This window comes from Haplochromis burtoni, unplaced genomic scaffold (assembly GCF_018398535.1).
Source record: "Haplochromis burtoni strain Fernald_Lab_line unplaced genomic scaffold, NCSU_Asbu1 Contig_75, whole genome shotgun sequence".
In the NCBI taxonomy this organism is placed as follows: domain Eukaryota; kingdom Metazoa; phylum Chordata; class Actinopteri; order Cichliformes; family Cichlidae; genus Haplochromis; species Haplochromis burtoni.
Window position 1 is genome coordinate 500,299 of NW_024582436.1, and position 19,108 is coordinate 519,406.

Here is a 19,108-nt window from a genome sequence, read left to right on the forward strand (position 1 = left end):
TTATTCCCATGAAAAAGAGGGCACATTTTTTCACTGCTGATATCTATTGATTTCTATTCTCTATTTGTAAACGGAAACCGCGAAGGATTCCAGTTGAATACTCAAAAGAGACCCGAATTTAGAGCACCAAAATATTAATTACACCATTATCCGATAATTATGCATCTGTTGCTTTTATATGCGGCTACTTTCCGCTGTTTTGCTGTATGCGTTTATATGACATGCACTTATCTGCAGTAGGCAGTGGAAAATAACTTCAGAACTCCAATCAAATAAATTTTGGCTGCACTTGTTTTTGAGGAAAATAAATGTTTGGAGGAGGGGGTCACTTATTTTTTTCAGACATTACTTAGGCATTATTAATATCTATTGTAATTTTCACTGGCTCAGCGTTAGTACCCGTTCATTGTGAAGCGAGTCCTCATATTTTCAGTTCACTCGCAACTTTATAATGCTGATCGTTGCCTCCGTGCCTTTTGCTCTCAGGAATCTTGTGTGCTAATTCCAGTTCAGACAAGTCCAGAAAGCATATAAACCAGAAGCTATTGGTGACTCATGCGCACATAAAGGTTCAAACACATTTGTCAACAAATGACAAAGGAAATCAAAGCGAAATTCCACAAACCCCGCATTTCTATCTCCTAATCGCGTTAATTAAATTTTCGCCGAATTAATTAGACACAACAGCCATATACAGCCTCCTCACAGGAGTGAGCCACCATAGGCATTTTAATGACCCCGTAATTCAATTAACCGCCTCCATCAGTTCCATCATTGATTTGTGGAAGAAGAAGAAGAAGAAGAAGAAGAAGAAGAAGGGAAAAAAAGCTGCTGAAAGTTGAATTCTGCAAAGTCGAGCCGGCCTGTAATTGCTCGAGACACAGAGATCCGAGGGAAGAAGGGGTGGGGGCGCTGGGCTGAGGTGGCCGTGTATAAATAGTGTGCTCTCAAATACACAGTCACAACAGCAGGAGTGATCTCACCTCCTCTCCACCCCTTCTATCTATCGCTGCTGCCAGCCTCCTAAAAGAGCGTATCCGTGAGCTGTACACTGGTATATAGAGACGGTATATGCTGAGAATTCACGGTGGATTTCCCTGAGCAGGAGCACTACTGAGCGACAGAGCTGACCATGGAAGAACTTACGGCATTCGTGTCGAAATCGTTCGATCAGAAAACCAAGGAGAGCAGCAAAGAGAGTATCACGTACAGGGAAGTTTTGGAGAGCGGCTTGACAAGGGCGAGGGAGCTGGGCAGCCCGGAGACAAACCTGCAGGACATTACGGAGAGCAACCACTGCCCGGTGCATCTGTTCAAGGACCACGTCGAGCTGGAGAAGGAGAAACTGAAGGACTTTAATGTTACGAGGGCGACAGAGGGTAAGGTTTTCACTTTAATTGTGAGAAATGCTCCCGCGTGATGTCGGGGAAAATGTCTCAAGTTCGGCTGTCTGGTGTGTCCGGAGCGATGCATTTTTCTTGTTGTTGTTTTAATTATTATAATTTTACAAAATCCACGCGCATAAAAAAAGAGTTGAATTTACGTAACCGCGTTTAGTCAATGTAGTTCCCCAAAGTTAACGCATTAATCTGTTATTGCAATGATAATTTTACAAAGCAGGAGGCGGGCCCTTCGCCAGACCATCGCTTTAACTGTTTAATGATAGTTTGCAAACGAAAGGAAAGAAAAAATACAGCAAGATTTGTTCTGTAGAATATAATCGTATTAAATGTCTAATGTTTAATAATGATTTTAGCCTTATTTGGACTATATGTCATCATTTTATGCCGGTATTAAACTATCCGGCAACAACCTACTTTAAGTCAGCACTGCAGTCTATTTTCTTTTGCCTTTATTAGTAAATTATGTATTCTTGTACATTCTAGCAGGCGTTGTTTAAAAGCTTAAATATAATGTAATTATGATGCAGTGTATAAACCCATAGCCTGCAGGACTGCCGATTGCCACGCTACCTTAGACTGCACACTCTAGAGTAGCAATAAATCTTTTTATTTTTTCAGTTGCAAAATCGTGTGTAAGCTGAAAACATAAATAGATCTACCTTTTAAAAATCACTTTATTCATTTCCAGTCTGTGAAGTAGCATACAGCAGGAGCACAGGCCTCCTTTCACTCAGCAGTCACAAATGTGCAGTGGGCAGAAAACTATGATTTAGTGGATTCGTTTCTATATTTATCCTGTAAGAAGAGTTTAAAAAAATGGCGCAATAATCAGCCCTATAACTTAAATTAAATCTGTCTTTTTTAACATAAACTGATCGGATTTTATTTAAGTTAAAATGACTTTCATTTGAGAGAAAAAAAAGCAGTTCGGCGTCAGCAAAGTACAAACAGTAAAATGAGACAGAAAAGGCCATTAATTGCAGCAGTTGTCAGCTGTGTTGCTAAAATTAACACTGATAACACTTAATAGCTGCTTACATAGGCTGTTCTATTTTTATTAGGCTATAGTGTACTGTCAGCCACGCAGCGTAATGGTGTGATTAAATAAAAAAATCTGTTGGCTGATGATTTTTATGGATATCCTAAAATAACCAAGGTCTGTTTTATGGAGGTGAGTAATTAGGCCTAAATCTTCTCCGTTTAGCCGGGACTTATTTCTCTGCTCTTTAAATCGCTTATACCCTTATTAGGCTTCCATATTGACTGATTTACTTCCATTACGGCACTGACATTACACGCTGACTTATGGAGGCTGGAAATGCAGCCATGGGCCTCTCTATTGAAGAACTAAGCTGTGTAATGTGTGTGTGTGTGTGTTGCTGTCAAAGTGCCAGGCCTAAGGCCCCCTGTCAGGGCCCAGTGTTGACTATATGGGGGGGAACCCTTAATGCGCACTTGTGATATGTGTGTTTTGAGCTTGGAATATGTGCATGTGTGAATTTTAAACGCATCTTCTCCTTTAAAAAACAATAATAATAATTGTTTCCTTCCCCCACCACCCGTGGGCCGTTTAACAGGGATATATGAGTGTAAGGAGAAAAAGGAGGACGTGAAGTCCGAGGATGAAGATGCACAGGGCAAACTGAAGCAGCGGAGGAGTCGCACTAACTTCACCCTGGAGCAGCTCAACGAGCTGGAGCGGCTCTTCGACGAGACGCATTACCCGGACGCCTTCATGAGAGAGGAGCTGAGCCAGAGGCTGGGACTGTCCGAGGCCAGAGTGCAGGTGAGGATTTCCCACATAGGTTACTCACTTTCTTCACTCTCGTGTCTGTGATGCAGAGCGGAAATCGTGCTGTTGCTGCTGCTGTGTGAGGAGCGGCCAAGAAGCTTTGCTGTCTGTCTGTCTGACGGCTGTAGTGTGAAAATATTTCTGCTGTTGTTAAGCAACACTTGTAAGCTCGAGTGTGTGTGTGGGTGATTTGTTAAGTGGCATCACTGCTTTGTGGGAAATATGTTAGTGATCTAGCCAGCCCTTAATTTGTTCTATAAGGAAACCCCACTGTAATTAACCGAAAATATAAGAAAATATATTTTTAGCTTTTGAGGTGGAAAACCGGACCATGTGGATCCATCGTGAAATAACTTTGCTATAAAACACGCATATCGCTATAAAAACGTGAAAATATATTATAAAACTGTGCAGTCATTTTGGAGCCTTTAAATAAACCTTTTCTGTTGTGTTTGCTCGCACACTGAGCACGTTTAAAATCCTTTGAAATGACTCGAAATACGAAAGACTGCGTGTGAGCCACGTGAAAAAACGACTTTTTAAAAACAAATTCTGGTTTCTTTTGGAACATAAACAGGTCGCATCGTGTGTCCTGAAACATACAAGTAAATAAATAAATAAAAAAACAGAAGAATAAAAAGCTAGGAGCTCATTAGTTTAGTGACAGGTTGACCACTTGACAAATAAATGATCCAGCTTGTTAGTGAAAAAGCTCCACGTCTGAAATATTGCTGTAATATTCCTATGGGGAGGTTTGTAAAGCCCCGTCTAGCTTTCTCTGTGGTGTCCTAATATTCCTACAGGGAGACGGTTTCACTGCGACATTTATAAATGTTAGAAACATGACTGCACAATTGCCGCAGATTTGACTATTTAAAAAAATATTTATTTAGGAAAATATCAAATGTAGAGGGTTCACCAGGCCCTCTTAACAAGTATGACAAATAACTATTTTTTAAAAGTGTGTGTTTAATGAAAGATTCACGTACAGTAGCAGTAAACCAGTTGTAAACCGTCCGGGATGGATAGCCTCAGAGCCAGCTGAACTTGCAGCGGTAGGCCTGTGGAGCCTTGTGCCTCCGATCCGAGCATCAGTGCGGGTAGAAAAAAAGAAGAAAGAAATCCAGCCAGTGATTAAAATGAATGAAGAGCCTGAATGGCTGCTTCAGGGGACGCGCTCTTATGTCAACTCGTATCGCTCCTCATTTTCTTTGTAATATCTGCCATTGGCTTGATGTAGTGTCCCCATAAAAACAGATTAGAAATAATTCAATTCTGGGCCAACTCTGCTGCTGTTCAGCTATATCTAATCGGATGAATAAGCCGCATCATAGAGCTTTATAAGCCACCGACTACCTTTTTTCCTGAGCGGACTTAGTTGACAGCAGTACACTGCGATTATCGCTAATAAAGTGCGTGCATTAAAATTATTTATGGAGGAAATATGACTGATAAAGACCGAGTCTGCGTGTGTGTGTTTTATGTTATCAAATAGACATTCGGAACCTACCGATGTTCTCTTTTGGGGGGAAAAAGATGAAGGAAAAAAAAAATAAAGCATTTTCAGGCTGTCTTTTGGGGGGGTGCGCACTGGCACATGTTTTCTCCAGATTTAGTGAGAGCGAATTGCAGCAGGGCTGTTACAGGCTGTGAACCTGCGCTCCGAGCAGCTGTCAATGAATCTAATTGAAAGTTATGAGAGCTTGGTGAGGAGCAGGCAGTAATTCGGTTAGGACTAATATCTTTGGGTTTCTGGCGCGCTGCTAAATTAAATGTCATTATTCACTGTCTCTAATAAAAAATCAAAAAGGAAATGAGATTAGGGTATTTGTGAAGCGCATCATTGAGTGGCCCTTAATGAAGAAATAACTGTCTGAACCAGTGTAGTTCACTTTGCTTAACATACTGGCACGTAATTGGAATTGATCTCGGGCCCGTCTAATATTAGCCTTGATTTATCTGAGGGATTACTGTGCGTCTATGCAAAATCACCTGGGATTTTCATAAACACCTTTCCTACCATCATTTACCGCTGTAGAGCTAATAACTCACGGCGTAAACAATCGCAAACAATAACGACAATGTGCAGTGTTTAGCTTCAGGCCTACACCACGATGATGATAATAATAATAATAATAATAATAATAATAATAATAATAATAATAATAACAACAACAACAACAACAACAACAACAATAATAATAATAATAATAATAATAATGATAATGATAATGATAATAATAATAACAATAATAATAATAATTATGTACTCTACGTGGACAGGATTTATAGACATTGAATGCATTGACAGGAAAATCTCACTGCTGTGGTTTTATTGTAAAAACTATATTTGGATGATATTTTGTGAAGCTGAGAGCGAGACATTTGTTTTCCTCGTAATTTTCGCCTCGTTGTTATCTCCTGCTCTCTCGCCTCGGTCCCTAATGGACGCTTTATCGACTTCCCCTGTTATTGCAGTCCCATCGACACGATGTTGCACGTCGCTCCCCCGCAGCTTAAAAACGGCGTCACGGCACCCCGAGTCGTCAGCAACATCATCAGTCGGCGCCCTTTGTGGTCCGCCACCGGTCGCTAATTTTCGCATCTGTAAACGATAATCATCGCGGGGGTCGAAGGGGAGGGGAGATAATGTTATTCAACGAGGCAAATTAAGTTGATGGTGATTAACAATAGGCCCGCAGCCTGCAGCTTCAAAGGCAGTCAGCAAATTGGAAGGTAGTTAATGACATTTATTTATTTATTTGAAGGATCACAGTATCCTTGTAAAATTGCTACACTTTTTCTTACAACCCTACTAGAACTTTGTTTAAGTTACAGTGACTTTAAGTGGCTGTAGCTTAGGAGATAGAGCAGGTCATCGGAAGATTGGTGGTTCGATCCCCATTTGCCAAATATCCTTGGGCAAGATACTAACCCCATGTTGCTCTGTGTGCATGTTAGATAGACAGAGCAAAGAAAAAAGTGCTTGTATGAATGAAGCAGTTGTGTAAAGCGCTTTGAGTAGAAAAGCGCTATATAAGAACCAGTCCATTTAGCTCAGTTTTAAAAGTATGTTTTTTAATCTATAAATTAGTTTAGTCTCATTTACAGTCTAATATTTTTTCCTCTTTGAAAATTATTACAATTCGTATTTATTTGTGAACACACTTGACTTAGGTTTTATTTGCTTGCGTGTGTTGGATTTCCCCTGTTTTTATTTGCCTGGTTCCAAAAAAAAAAAAAAAATTTGTCCATTTATGACAATCTAATTTCACTATTTAAATATGACAACAAATCGGATAGAAACTGTTTGCATCTATTCTAATCAGTTCTTTTCTCTTTCGATTGCAGGTTTGGTTTCAGAACAGGAGAGCAAAGTGTCGAAAACAAGAAAACCAGATGCACAAAGGTGAATGCAATTTGCTCCCTTTATTTTGGCCTCTTAATATTATTATTAGTGAATTTATTACTGATTACATTTTGACACAGTTTCACCATTTTTATGACTGCATGTGAAAAAAAAGTTGTGACCTCCTCATCTCACATAACAACAACTGTCTGGCTGTCTGACAGACATCTTTCCCTTCTCTCCAGGTGTTATTCTGGGCAGCGGCAGTCCCCTTGACGCATGCAGAGTAGCACCCTATGTCAATATGGGCGCCCTCCGGATGCCCTTCCAACAGGTAGGCCATGTTTTCATATTTGCGGTAATTGACAAAGCTTGAAAAATCTAAAAATAATCCAGAAACCAAAATAAGCTTAAATGTAAAAAAGGAAAATAAATAATCCAGTGGTGACAAGTAATGCGTCATCTCTAAAAAAAACCCGTCAAATAAATGTAAAAGTTGAGACTGGACTGTTTTGCGCTTGGATATGCGGTGGAATTGGTGTCAGAGTGGGCCTTCTATATTTGTGCTTCCACATGCATGTATATAAGCCATGTGCAGCTATTAGACTGAAGTGATGAAAGAGTGCATACGTGGAGAGGGGAGTGAAAGGGTGGGGGTGTTCAGACCTCAGTGCACCTTTCACCTTCTGGCTGTGGGGAGAAGGTTGGACCGTACAGGGAGAGGAAAGGTGGGCAGACATTTGATCTGCTGCTGTCTGCTTCTACGTCCCGGTTGCTGTGTTGTCTGCTTGACCCTGGCTAAAAGCAACGGCCTAATTAAGCCAACAGTGCGGCGGGCGTGAGCACATAAAAGAGATGATGAAAGCGGGGAATGAAGTGGGCTCTGATGGATATTGGCGTTGAGCTGCACTGGCAGGGGTGGAGGATTGAGGCCTGCATACTGAGAGAGAGGCACGTTGCACGAGGTTGAAACAGGCACTAGGCATGCATGGACTCAGATATTACAACGCTGCATATGCATGGGAAACGAGGAGATGGCTAGCGGCTGGTGGATGGGTAAGGTCGTGACCTCTTGTCAACAAAAAAGTAAAGACTTGTGTCTTTTAAAGCAATGCAAAGTTTGTGTGTGTGCCGGGCCGAAAGCACACAATCACTCTGAACCCACGTCACCTGTTCCATTTTCAGAGACAGATTAATTTCTGCCATAACCCACAAAATCAAGTTTCATAACTGTGATTTGTTTTTCCAGTGGTCCTTCTGCATTGTGTAACCAATCGCGTTCGCACTATACAATTGGAAATTATCAGTCACGGCTGCAGTTTGTTCCCCGATTCTTTCGGTGAACGCGATACGTGGAAAAATTTGTTGTTTTGCAGAAGGTTTTGTTCGGATGCCACTGCAGCGCTTAGCAACTACAAACTCGCGGGTACAAATTAATTTTCCCTTTCGTTTAACAACTTCGATTTAAATCTCCCTTTTTGCATTTTTATACTAAAATACAACTAAAAATAATATTTAGTCAAGTTAAAACTTTGACTTTCTATCGTGCTATTTTGGTTGGAGAAGAAAGCTAGAAATACTTGAGTTTTCCCACTTCTTCCTGTGGTGTTTGAAACACATGAGACATGGCAACAGGCTCAGCTCTCTCCCTCTGAAGTAAGCGGATGCTTAATTTTCACCTACTTCTTATAAAATAATTGCCAAGAATGTGAAAACTGATATCCTATGCTCCTTATGGTTTCTTTTTCTTTTTTTTCTCCCCTTGACTCAGGAATATGTCTGGATAAATATTTATAACTCCAAATATGTGAATATCTTTTCAGTGCAAAATAGTTTATTTATGCAATTGAATACATAATCAGGATAACAAGACTGCGTATTTCCAAGGGTATACCATAGTCCTCAGTCTGAATTAAACAAATCTGTTCTGGGTCCTAGAAAGACTTTGATTCTAGGCGATTAAATTGGATGTGGTGTCTGAGAGCAATGTATGATTCATTAACATTTAGAATAGCTGACATGAAGAAAGGGCTAAAGCGCAGAGTGCAGCCCTTAACTATTTTCATAGAAAACACACTGTAAGCAACAGCTTTGAGGGGGTAACATTTGAGGGGGAATTTAATAGTGTCAGACTGTGAAACCTAAATCCTCTCTGCACACACACACACACACACACACACACACACACACACACACACACACACACACACACACACTTGTCCTGAGGGGCTCATTCTGACTTTACGTTTTCACTGTTCTGCAGGTCCAAGCACAGCTCCAGTTGGAAGGGGTCACCCACTCCGCCCACTCCCACCCTCACCTGCACCCTCACCTGGCCGCTCACGCGCCCTACCTGATGTTCCCGCCCCCTCCTTTCGGACTACCAATCGCATCTCTGGCCGACTCGGCCTCGGCGGCGGCGGCGGTGGCAGCAGCCGCCAAAAGCAACAGCAAGAACTCGAGCATCGCCGACCTGCGACTCAAGGCAAGAAAACACACCGAGGCTCTGGGACTCTGACCCCACCGGGCTGCCCCTCCGCTCGCCTGATGCCCATAATCGCCTCTCACACAAGACTGAGCCTGTGAAAGGGCCGTGACACTCACAGCTAAAACTAAAATAAACAAAAACACTGAGTGAGAATGAAAGAGAGGAACACATAACAGAGAGGGGGAGAGAGAGAGTGGGTGTGAGAGAGAAAGGGGGAGAACAGTGGAGGAAGAAAATAAAAAAAGAAAAGAAAAGGAGGAGGGGAGCGAGAAAATTGTCACAAAACCAGCTGCCAAAACAAACCACTTGTAGAGAACGGTAATTAAATACCAATGAAATCACCTTTTACTTTTCGCCCAACAGGCAGGACTTCTGCGGGGCCAGTGGCTCAGTCCACTCCAGGCACAGATCACATCCCAAGGACCGTACAAACACATGTGGATGTCTGTCTGAGGGCCAGGCCCGGGGCCCGTCAGACCAGAAGATGTTAGAACAAAGCAAACTGGCAGGCAGCAGCAGGGCCAAAAGCAGAGCCTCGCTGACGCTGGCTGACGCCATGTTGACAATGCAAAGGGTTAAACTTGTGTGTGTGTGGGGGGGGAAACAGACCCAAACATCACCCCACCGAGGTATTGGAACGGCTCTCACCTTCACCCGCCTCCCCAATCCCCCCTCCCTCCCCTCGTGCCCCGCTCCTCACTAGAGAAACGAAAGAAGAAAACATTTAAAGAACAAAAAAAGGCCATATTTGTCTCCAACCACTGTGTTCCCTGCTGCTGCCAAGTGCATGAGCTCTAATGGAGGACCGTTACTGGGACTGGTTTCCATCCGCACCTGACATTAACACTCGACAGCTGTTTTAAACACTGCCATCCAACATGCTCCCCCCGACACCTTCAAAGTCAAAGGCCTCCATTAGAGCCTGATACCCTTCTTCTGATGGACTTATGCTCTAACAAAAGCAACAAATCCGTTTGTTTTTTTTTTCTCCCTCTTTTTGTTGTTGTTAGTCGCAGACTGGAGAGACGTTGCTCTGTGTTGTCGGGCATGTGCTGGCGAGACTTTTGGTTTGCATTTCTCCCTCAAAGTGTGCTCTATCTCTCTCGCTCTGTCTTTATTATTTTCTTTCCTTTCTGTTTGTTGTGTTGTATTTTTGGGTAAAGAAGTGAAGATCGCCTTTGCACTTCAGGTCTCGCACGTGGGTGTTTACAAATGGCACTACAAGCAGATACTACTTTATTAATTGAAGCGGGGAGCTGGGTTTGATATCGTCACGCGATCAGCAAAAAGAACAATTATCTTAGATAAAGGGTATAAATGGGATTTTCCTTTTTCCTCTTTTCTTCTTTTGTAATTCTGAAAAAATATGAAGAAAGCATCAGTCAAACTGAAATGCAATGGTGTGCAGTTTAAGTGCAATACTGTAAATAGCAAAAAAAGAAAAAAAGAAGTAAAAACAGCTAGCAGTTAGTCCTCAATGATAAAGAGACCCAATGACTTTATTTTACTTTTATTTTTTTCATGCACTGTTGGAGTGTTCAGTTTATTTGCCAAACCCACCAGTTTTTCTACAGCAGTCTATATTTTGTTTAGTTCGAGAAAACCCCCTTAAAGACCAGGTGCCATATCCCTACATAACCTCCTATGTATTCAGACAATTTTCTATACATCAGGCACAGCTTTTATGAGGAAAGACATGAGCACATTTTTGGATTCAGCAGAAATTAAGGTACATGAAAATAAGCTCTCTTAAGTACTCCACCAACGGTCGAAGAAATCCTTTTTGCTCTTTGCATTTTTAGGAAAAAGTGTTTTATCAGCAAATCAGCACCCTAACCCAAACCGAGCAGTTGTTTATGATACGATTAGTTTAATTTTGCATGTTGTATGTGATTTTTTTTTTGTCTTTTTCATCCTTAATTTCCAAATAAATTCAACGTGTATGCTACAAATTGTTCCAGAAAAAACATTGGGATGAAATACCGTTTATTTTGACAACCTTTTAAACACTGCTGTCAGACCCGTGCTAAATATATGGATCCGCTTCAGGTCCGCGTGACCTCGATCAGTCTCCAAACAACATTTTCTGTCTTACCAGACCTCCATTTAGAAATGTTTATTAATGTCTCCATTTTAAATTAAGCATATGGGTGTTTTATTTATTATTTTGTCTGAAAGTTTATGAAAGATTAAATAGTTGAACTACAAGTGTACATTTTTACATGGCTTTGCATTTATTTTTGTATGTTTTTATTAAGTGTTTCATTTTGAATTGGGGGGTGGCGTGGGGGGTGTGGCTGTAGTAAGTTGTTTGCCTAAAAAAAAAAAAAAAAAAAAAAAAATGTAGCGTGTCCGAGTTTACAAACATTTCAGGGACGGTTGAATTTAACAATCCATGGAATTTGTTGTACCCATTAAAATGATTACCATTTCATATGCAAGCATGCCTAAACATGAATCATCGTACAGTTTGTTTTTTTACCCTTTTGAGTCACAAAATATGAATGTACATCTTGTACAAGTAAACTATCAATAAAGTTATAAATATTTGTACACGACTTTAAAAAAATACTGTTCAAACTTGTTAAACTGCACGAAAAGCCTGGGGTTTTGCACATGAACTAATCCTCCTGGGGAGTGTAAGTGTAATTTTCCTTATACCCTCGACAAACGAACAGCACTGCAGTCCTCAGAAATTACTTGGATACACAGTGGTAACCACGTTTCCAAGATAATAACAGCAGCCCACGACTAATCCCCTCTCCCAGTGTTCGGGGTATTTGCGTCATGCTCTCTTCGTGCCTCACATCATGTTGCGGCTGATCCTCAACAGCAGTCTCAATCTGCGGATCAATATTAATATCGGTCTACAGTTGACATTCACGCAGACTCCGTGTTAGCCGGTCCAGCTCTTCACATCCAATCTGTGCCACACACCAGCAGAGAAAATTGAGCTGCTATAAAATCCAGATGCAGCCCCTTTTTTTTTTCTGGAGCCTCTTGCGCGGCACATCTCTCTCGCAGTGTTTGTCAAAATGACACGAATAAGATTGGTATGGAAAGTGGGGGGCAGTACAGTCGTCAAATAGAAGCAAGATGGCTGTAACTGGAGTGGGAAGCCTGCAAGCGTGGAGGGAAAATAGCAGGCGAGCAAAGAGATGCGAGGGTTACTGTACATCTGACAAGTGATGTCCTCTGACCCGTGTGCTCAGAGAAGAGCTTTGGTTTGTGTTTTGAGCACATCACTTGAGAGGATCGAGAATTTCTGCACGTTCGTCAGCATTTCAAGTCAGTCCCTCCACTTGTCTTACCCACACATACTACATTTTGCACTTTAAAATGGTCAGCGGCTTGTTTTTTCTCAGTGTATTAGCTTCCTCTGGGAGCCTAATTCCAGATGTGTGTATACAAAGTAATTATACCATGTGCTATAGTGGCTTATTGTTTGAACCCCATACAGGAATTATCCCAAATGGCGTCCTGTTGAATGCGGTACCCCCTAGAAGGTCGCCGGGCGTTTAATTTGTACCTCTTTGCTCATACATCAAGATTGAGTGATATGGTCGCAGACTGATGGCTCCATATTTACCCAGTGACCCCTCTGGCTGAGGCCAGGTCTGGAAATAACAGCATCCTTTTATGTGTACTAATAATTAGCAAGGCACACACAGCCATCCATCAACCACCAATGAGCCATGGCTGCTTTGTCAACATGTTCAAGCACATAAAGCTATTTATGTTGGCCACAAGTAACAAATACACAATAATATCTTAATAGAAGAGAGTGTGTGTGTGTGTTTGTGTGTGTGTGTGTGTGTGTGTGTGTGTGAGAGAGGGGGGTATTTAGTGGGCTCCTGTGTTTGATATTAAATGTACATCTGGTTTTATTGCTAATGAACGTTTCCTTGGTTCTTACAGGCTGCAGAATGAGGGCTCGCTCCTTATTGTCCCGACATTTTAATCCTCTGTTGAAATGTACTTGGATTCCCTATAGTGATCTCAAATTCTGCTATAAACGAGTGGCTCTTCAAGTAACTGTTGTGATTCCCAAAAAGTACAGATCATCAAATTTTTTTTCTCCCCCATACGTTCCTTTCGTCGTCCACTTCTCGTCACGTCTGGTTCGGGAAGAATGAGCTTCGCAGCTTGTCCCAGAAGTCTGAGGCTCAGTGCTACACCGCGCTAGCCCATCAGAGGTCAAGTGCTCAGGGGTCACGTGAAAATAGTTTTTTTTTTTTAATCACATTCTCATAATACTCTTTGAAATGTCACACACAACTATGATCAGACGGAATGTGGGCTGTCGTAGCCTCAACATAAAGCTGCGCGGGGCACCGGTAATGGTGTGAAATGACAGAGCTTATGGGCCTGAGAAGACAGTATATATTTAGCTCAAAGACATGAAGTTAGAGCTTTTGTCATGCTATATCACAATAACTTGAGGGGCTACTTGCAACAACTCTGAAAATAACAGGCTTGTTTGGTTTAGTTTGGAGTTTTTTTTTCTTGTGTGTGTGAACCAACTTTGTGGTTCTTAAATCCCGAGTAAATCCTGTTCCTGCAGTTTCAGCTGTAGCTTGAAGTGAAGCCACCCAGAGAAACCTCAGCTGAAAACAATCGAGCTGAAGTGCTGAAGTCACTACGGTCGGCCAGGGATCAAGGGGCGCCTTTCATCCCAGTTTGTTTGGGCTAGACTTTGCTTTGCTTTGTTGGCTAATGCTCATAAATGTATCTGGAGTCATCAGCGGTGCGAAACTATATTAAAACCAACATTTTAAGTCTGGGTCAACACTTGGTCTTTCTTTTTTTTCTTTTTAAGTGAAAGTGGAAACTGTCAAGAATATAAATTCTGGGTGGAAAAAAAAGAGGCATTAAGTTCAAATTCTGTTCAGCTGTTTATGTTATGTTCATTAGCCGTTTACTTTCACTTCAAGCATTTGGCTTTTGTCGTTGCAATCCAAGCAAGTTATCTAATAAAAACACATTATTTTCTGTCCTATTGCAGCGTCAATTAGAGGTGATTACGAAACTTATCCGTGCCATCTACAAACACTTTTTCCTAAAACTTTGCATGAAAACAAAAAATAAGCTAGAATTAGAATAATTAGAATTTGGGATTATTCGAAGATTAATCCCAAATTGTTCACATTCTTTAGCTGCCTTTTATTAATACCCGTCATACTCTATTACTGTCAGTGTAGTCACTTACAAATACACGCAGACACCAGGATCTCTATAGAGTGGCTGCGTTTAGATGGTTTGGTTTGGGATTTAATCGTCTGGTCGGTTGTAGCTAGATAAGAGAGACTTTCATGATGTTTAGCTCCATCCAGTGGGCTTCAAGTTTTTTTGACCACATGTTCTCTCCTGGTTTCACTCTCTTGCTGCCAGGAGGATCCACTTACAAGTTTGAAACAATATTAGATTAAAGACAAAGTCCAGGGGCATCCAAAACAAAGTTTATTCTCAGTTTAATCACAATCAAACATGCACACATGGATAATATAATAGTTTGTTTAAGGATTTTTTTTTCAGCCACAGTATCAAAGGTCAGCAACATTAAGTTTGAAAAAGACATAAGAAAATGGCCTTTTAACAACAGCCACATTAGAATCAATTCAATTTGACTGCTTCATTTTTAGAGTCTTGTTATTTTGCATGTCAGGTTATGATGGTAAGCTGGGATGCATTAGTAACACTTTTTTCACGGTGACAAGTCAAAATATCTGAGCAATATATCTGTTTTCTAACAAGCCTCATAATTTATTTGATAATTGATTCTTCTTGTGGCGATGTTAAATGAAAGACACGGATGTGGATGTTTAGGTAATGGGATCTGCTGCTTTATATTTGGATCAAACCACAAACTTTGGGACCAACAGGAAATGCCAAAAACTGTAGTTTCACTATTGGCCACTAGAGGCTTGAGCAACGCTGAGTCATCGATTGCGAGCTTAAAATCTCAAAATTTACAACACAAATAAACGGGGTTACAGCCTGGTTTCTTTAACTAATTCTACTGTTCATGGCAGATGTTGAGGGGGTTAACTTTAAATCATATTAATGCAAAAAATTATGCCTAATTAACAGCATGGCTGTTCTGAGTGACAGCAATAGATGTCTAGCGATCATAGCTAGCTGCCTGCTAGGTGTTATCACAATTAATCTTAGCCACTGAATTGGACTTCAATACTGTGTTTTTGAGTTTGTTGCAGCAATAAAATGTTGTAAATAGGATTCATGCTATGCTCAGAGTGATTTTATAGTACTAATTAGGAGATACCTATCTGTGTGTGATGCTCTCATACGACTTATGGATCTCGTTAAGTGAGCTAACTAGCATTAGCTAGCCACATGCCCTACAGTTCTGGCTTCAAAAGAGTAGTCCACAAACAATGGGTGAAATCATGGTGGCTACATCCATCTCTTATGTACAGTCTATGATTATAACACTTCTGTTTCATTAGCAGGGAAATTATGAGGAAGAAGTAAAGTGTTTTGTGATGATACTTCTCCCAGCCTTTGTGTTTTACATGCTAATCAAAATCTTTTTTGTACATTAACTTTTTATGTCTTTCTCTAAAGAGAAAATTGTACTTTGGGCTTCTCCCAGTTTAGTTATGTTTCCCGAAAGAAAGATTATGCGTATTTATGTTAATAATACAAAGCTAAGCTAATTTCATGTGCCTGGTTGCAGTTTAACATAACTGTACTGTGTGAGCATATTTTGAATGTGATGACATAAAACATTGTGGTCTTGGTTCTTGTTGTTCACATTCTTCGCACTCTTTGAACTGCCCACAGCCACTGAGAACATATCAATTCTATTATCAAGTGGCTTTTTTCCCCCTTCAAAATAAAATAGATTTTTTTTAAGAAATAAAATCCCTAATGAATGATGCACCATTGTTTTCCTTTTCTTTTTTTTAAAAATGGTAGAAATAAGCATTCATCTGCAGTTTAAAAACCATAATTCAGTCTGAAATATCCTCCACTGAAGTGCTGAGAAACAAACACTTCAATAGCTGTTTTTCAAAAATATGTTTCTTAAAATGTCAAATCCCTTTGCTGGAGTCTCTTTCAAAGCTGTTTTTAATTACACAGCTTCAAACTACTATTTAGACAACAAATTCACTCTGAGAAAATAATCATTGCATATTAATGTGATCAATAATCTCAACCAAACGGCAGTTTTATTTCCAGCCGGGCTGCCTGTTTATCTGAGCTCCACTTCCTACCGCGCAGAGAATTTAGTCAATACTGTTCACTTTTTGTTCACAAACAGTTTAGGTTATGTTCATATTTGCAAAAAAGAATGAAATAAATTTTTTTTAACTGGAAAGCAAATAAGCTGAAAAATCGAAACAGATGTGGTAAACATAGCAAAACAGACCAACAGATCATCAGATTAAATTCCAAACGTGTTAGCTTTAGTGAGTTCTGATCTCCTGGAGGTCTCACATTCACATTTCTCTTCTCAGTGCAAGATGCAGGGTTAAGAAACAAGTTTGTCACAGTTTAGATCTTATACTAAACGTTAAAGTAAATATGTCCTGTGTAGGCTTTCTCATGAAAAGACGATTTCATTAATGTTGCACCAAACCTTGAAATCTATATTAATTAGCCTGGCAAAGACTCCAATTCAGCTTATCAGACAGCCTTGGAAAATGTGAAGAAAGTTTTTTTGTTTTGTTTTGTTTGTTTTTTAAAGAAAGTTTAAACTTTACACTCTATAAAGTATTTTATTATTACAGGACAGTCTGGACAATGAACTACCTGGACCTTTCCTGTATTTTTACACATTTGTTCCTGGTCTGCCCCACTTAAGATCAAAGTGGGCCGTATGCGTAATAAAATGATCTTGACAGTCCTGATCTATATGATAATGCAGACGTGCATGCTTTTGCACTAATCTTAACTATCGCTGAGAAAAGGACACCTGAAACAGCTCTCTGTTTCAAGATCATTCAGAAACGTTTGGTTTTGACGTGGCCCAGAAAACATCAGCCTGACAGACAACTGGCTCCAGTCCTTTTCTAAAGACAGACAAAGAAATGAGTCCTGGTGATAAGATTACAAGTACAGAGATTTAAATGCAATTTGATGGTTACCCAACTTAATTGTATTATGTTAACTGGTGACACATGATTAAATTAAGTGTATTTTAATTAAGTTAACAAATCAGATCAGCAGATTTAAGTTACACACAGAGCACATGAATAAAAATAGCAAGTTAAGGGAACAGGTTATAATTTCAAGTTGATATTAGCTCGACTACAGCTCCGATGCCATTTTTATAGTGAGGATAAAGTTCTCCTTTTTTTCCCTTGTCCTGTGCTTTTTTTTTACAGTCACTAATTAATTTGTCCTGTTTGTGTCAATAGCTGGAATACCCACTATATGTACATTAATACTTGAAACAATTGCTGTGTTTGCTCACCCTTGTTAAACAAATCTTGTGCTTGCCTGGTGAGAGACAGACAAAACAGCTGTGCCTTTTGACCTTTTAGTAGTGGTCACGTACTAAGTAACAGAATCTGAATACAAGCTGTGAGCTGGACACCTCAGAGACACATTAGACACAGGTGTCAACAGCAATACACAATTTTATAACCAGTATGAACTGAGTTGTTGGTTGTGATCTGTTTGTCAGGACACTGTCACATGTTCACATACAACAGTTCAAAACTTTATTTGCATTTGCAAAAAACTAATTTTAGGTTGATGCTACTTATTAAAGTATCATTTGGTGTGTTCTTTTAGACTTGTCTGATAATTTCAAATATATAAATTAAAGTTATATAAATTAATGTAAGTTTTGACTTAGGCATCTCTTCCATAATCAAAGTGTCAATGATATACAAAAACATTCTGATCATTACAAGGTTAAAACAAAGACAAACAGACAACTACACACTCTCGCTTCCACACCGGCGGTCAATTTTGAATCACTGCCTAACCCAAGAAGCATGGTTTCCAACTGTGGGAGGGACGCCCATGCATTCAAAAAAAAGAATCTGCACTGCAGCAGGTATAATGCATCAATGCATTATACTCTCTTAACTGATGTCAGTCAGAATAGATAAAAGCCAAACCTGTGCAGTTAGCTGTCCTCTGCAGGGTGGTGGGAAAGAGATTTTAGGAGCAGCCCTACAGATTTGTGGCCATCATGTAAACAGTGAATGTTAATGAAAAAGCAAACAGCCTACCTCTGCAAGTTACACTGGAAAGCAAGTTTGAACAGTTGCGATCGCCCCTTTCCCCCTTCAAACAAGGAGCACTGCAGGGGAAAATAATTATCTGTTATTTCCAGTCTTTGGGTTACATGCATTTAGATGCCAATGAAAACAACTTCCAGTTTTGGAGTTTTGGTAAATAAATGGAAAGAAATGCAAATAGACAGAGCAAAAAGCTTATTTATTTCATTGTGATCAAAACTATCTGATGGGAAACTATAGCAGGCAAATTTGTGCCAAATTTTGGCTTCTCAAACTAAAAATAAATAAATAAATAAAATGCTCATGGTGATTTTGTTTGTCAGCACTAACGTAGAAGTGCAAACAGAAGTGCTCTAAAATAGAAAATGAAATTTACCTCTTATTTCCATGATTAAAGAAACATTTGTCACTAATGTTTTAAAACTGGTGTAAATCCACAAAGTGTGGATGAACAGATTAGGCCCCCATCACTGGTCCAAGGTAAAAAGATAAAGTAACCTAACACCTGGTCTCTGTGCGCAGTAAGAAAAACTCACTTTGATTTCATGTGTGCATATATCTATGTGTTTATGTATGTCCTAGACATATGCATGTACTTGAATCTGTTTGTCAATCGAATTTAATTTGCAGTGATGGCGTTTTATTATTTTTTAAAGAGAAATAACGAGAAATAACGTTTTTGTTCTGCAATTATTTGTAATTTGTATTAACTGACTGCATTTACAAGTAGACAATGTACATTTACAAAAACCAGTCCCACTTCTTACACTTTTCTAACATATTAATTTTTTTTAAACTATATGATGTGTTCACTGGAAATATAATAATCTAATGTTAAGTCTTATACATACATTTTTC

General features: G+C 39.8%; 1 protein-coding gene across 1 annotated transcript; it reads left to right on the forward strand.

Annotated features, from left to right (window-relative positions):
• The first annotated feature begins 925 nt into the window (after nucleotides 1–925).
• On the forward strand, nucleotides 926–11,240 carry shox (short stature homeobox). The gene is given in 7 exon segments (XM_005935820.3): nucleotides 926–1,379; nucleotides 2,981–3,189; nucleotides 6,547–6,604; nucleotides 6,790–6,878; nucleotides 8,808–8,873; nucleotides 8,876–9,029; nucleotides 9,396–11,240. Coding segments are annotated over 7 exon segments (951 nt in total). The 5' UTR covers nucleotides 926–1,132; the 3' UTR covers nucleotides 9,524–11,240.
• Nucleotides 11,241–19,108: the final 7,868 nt, after the last annotated feature.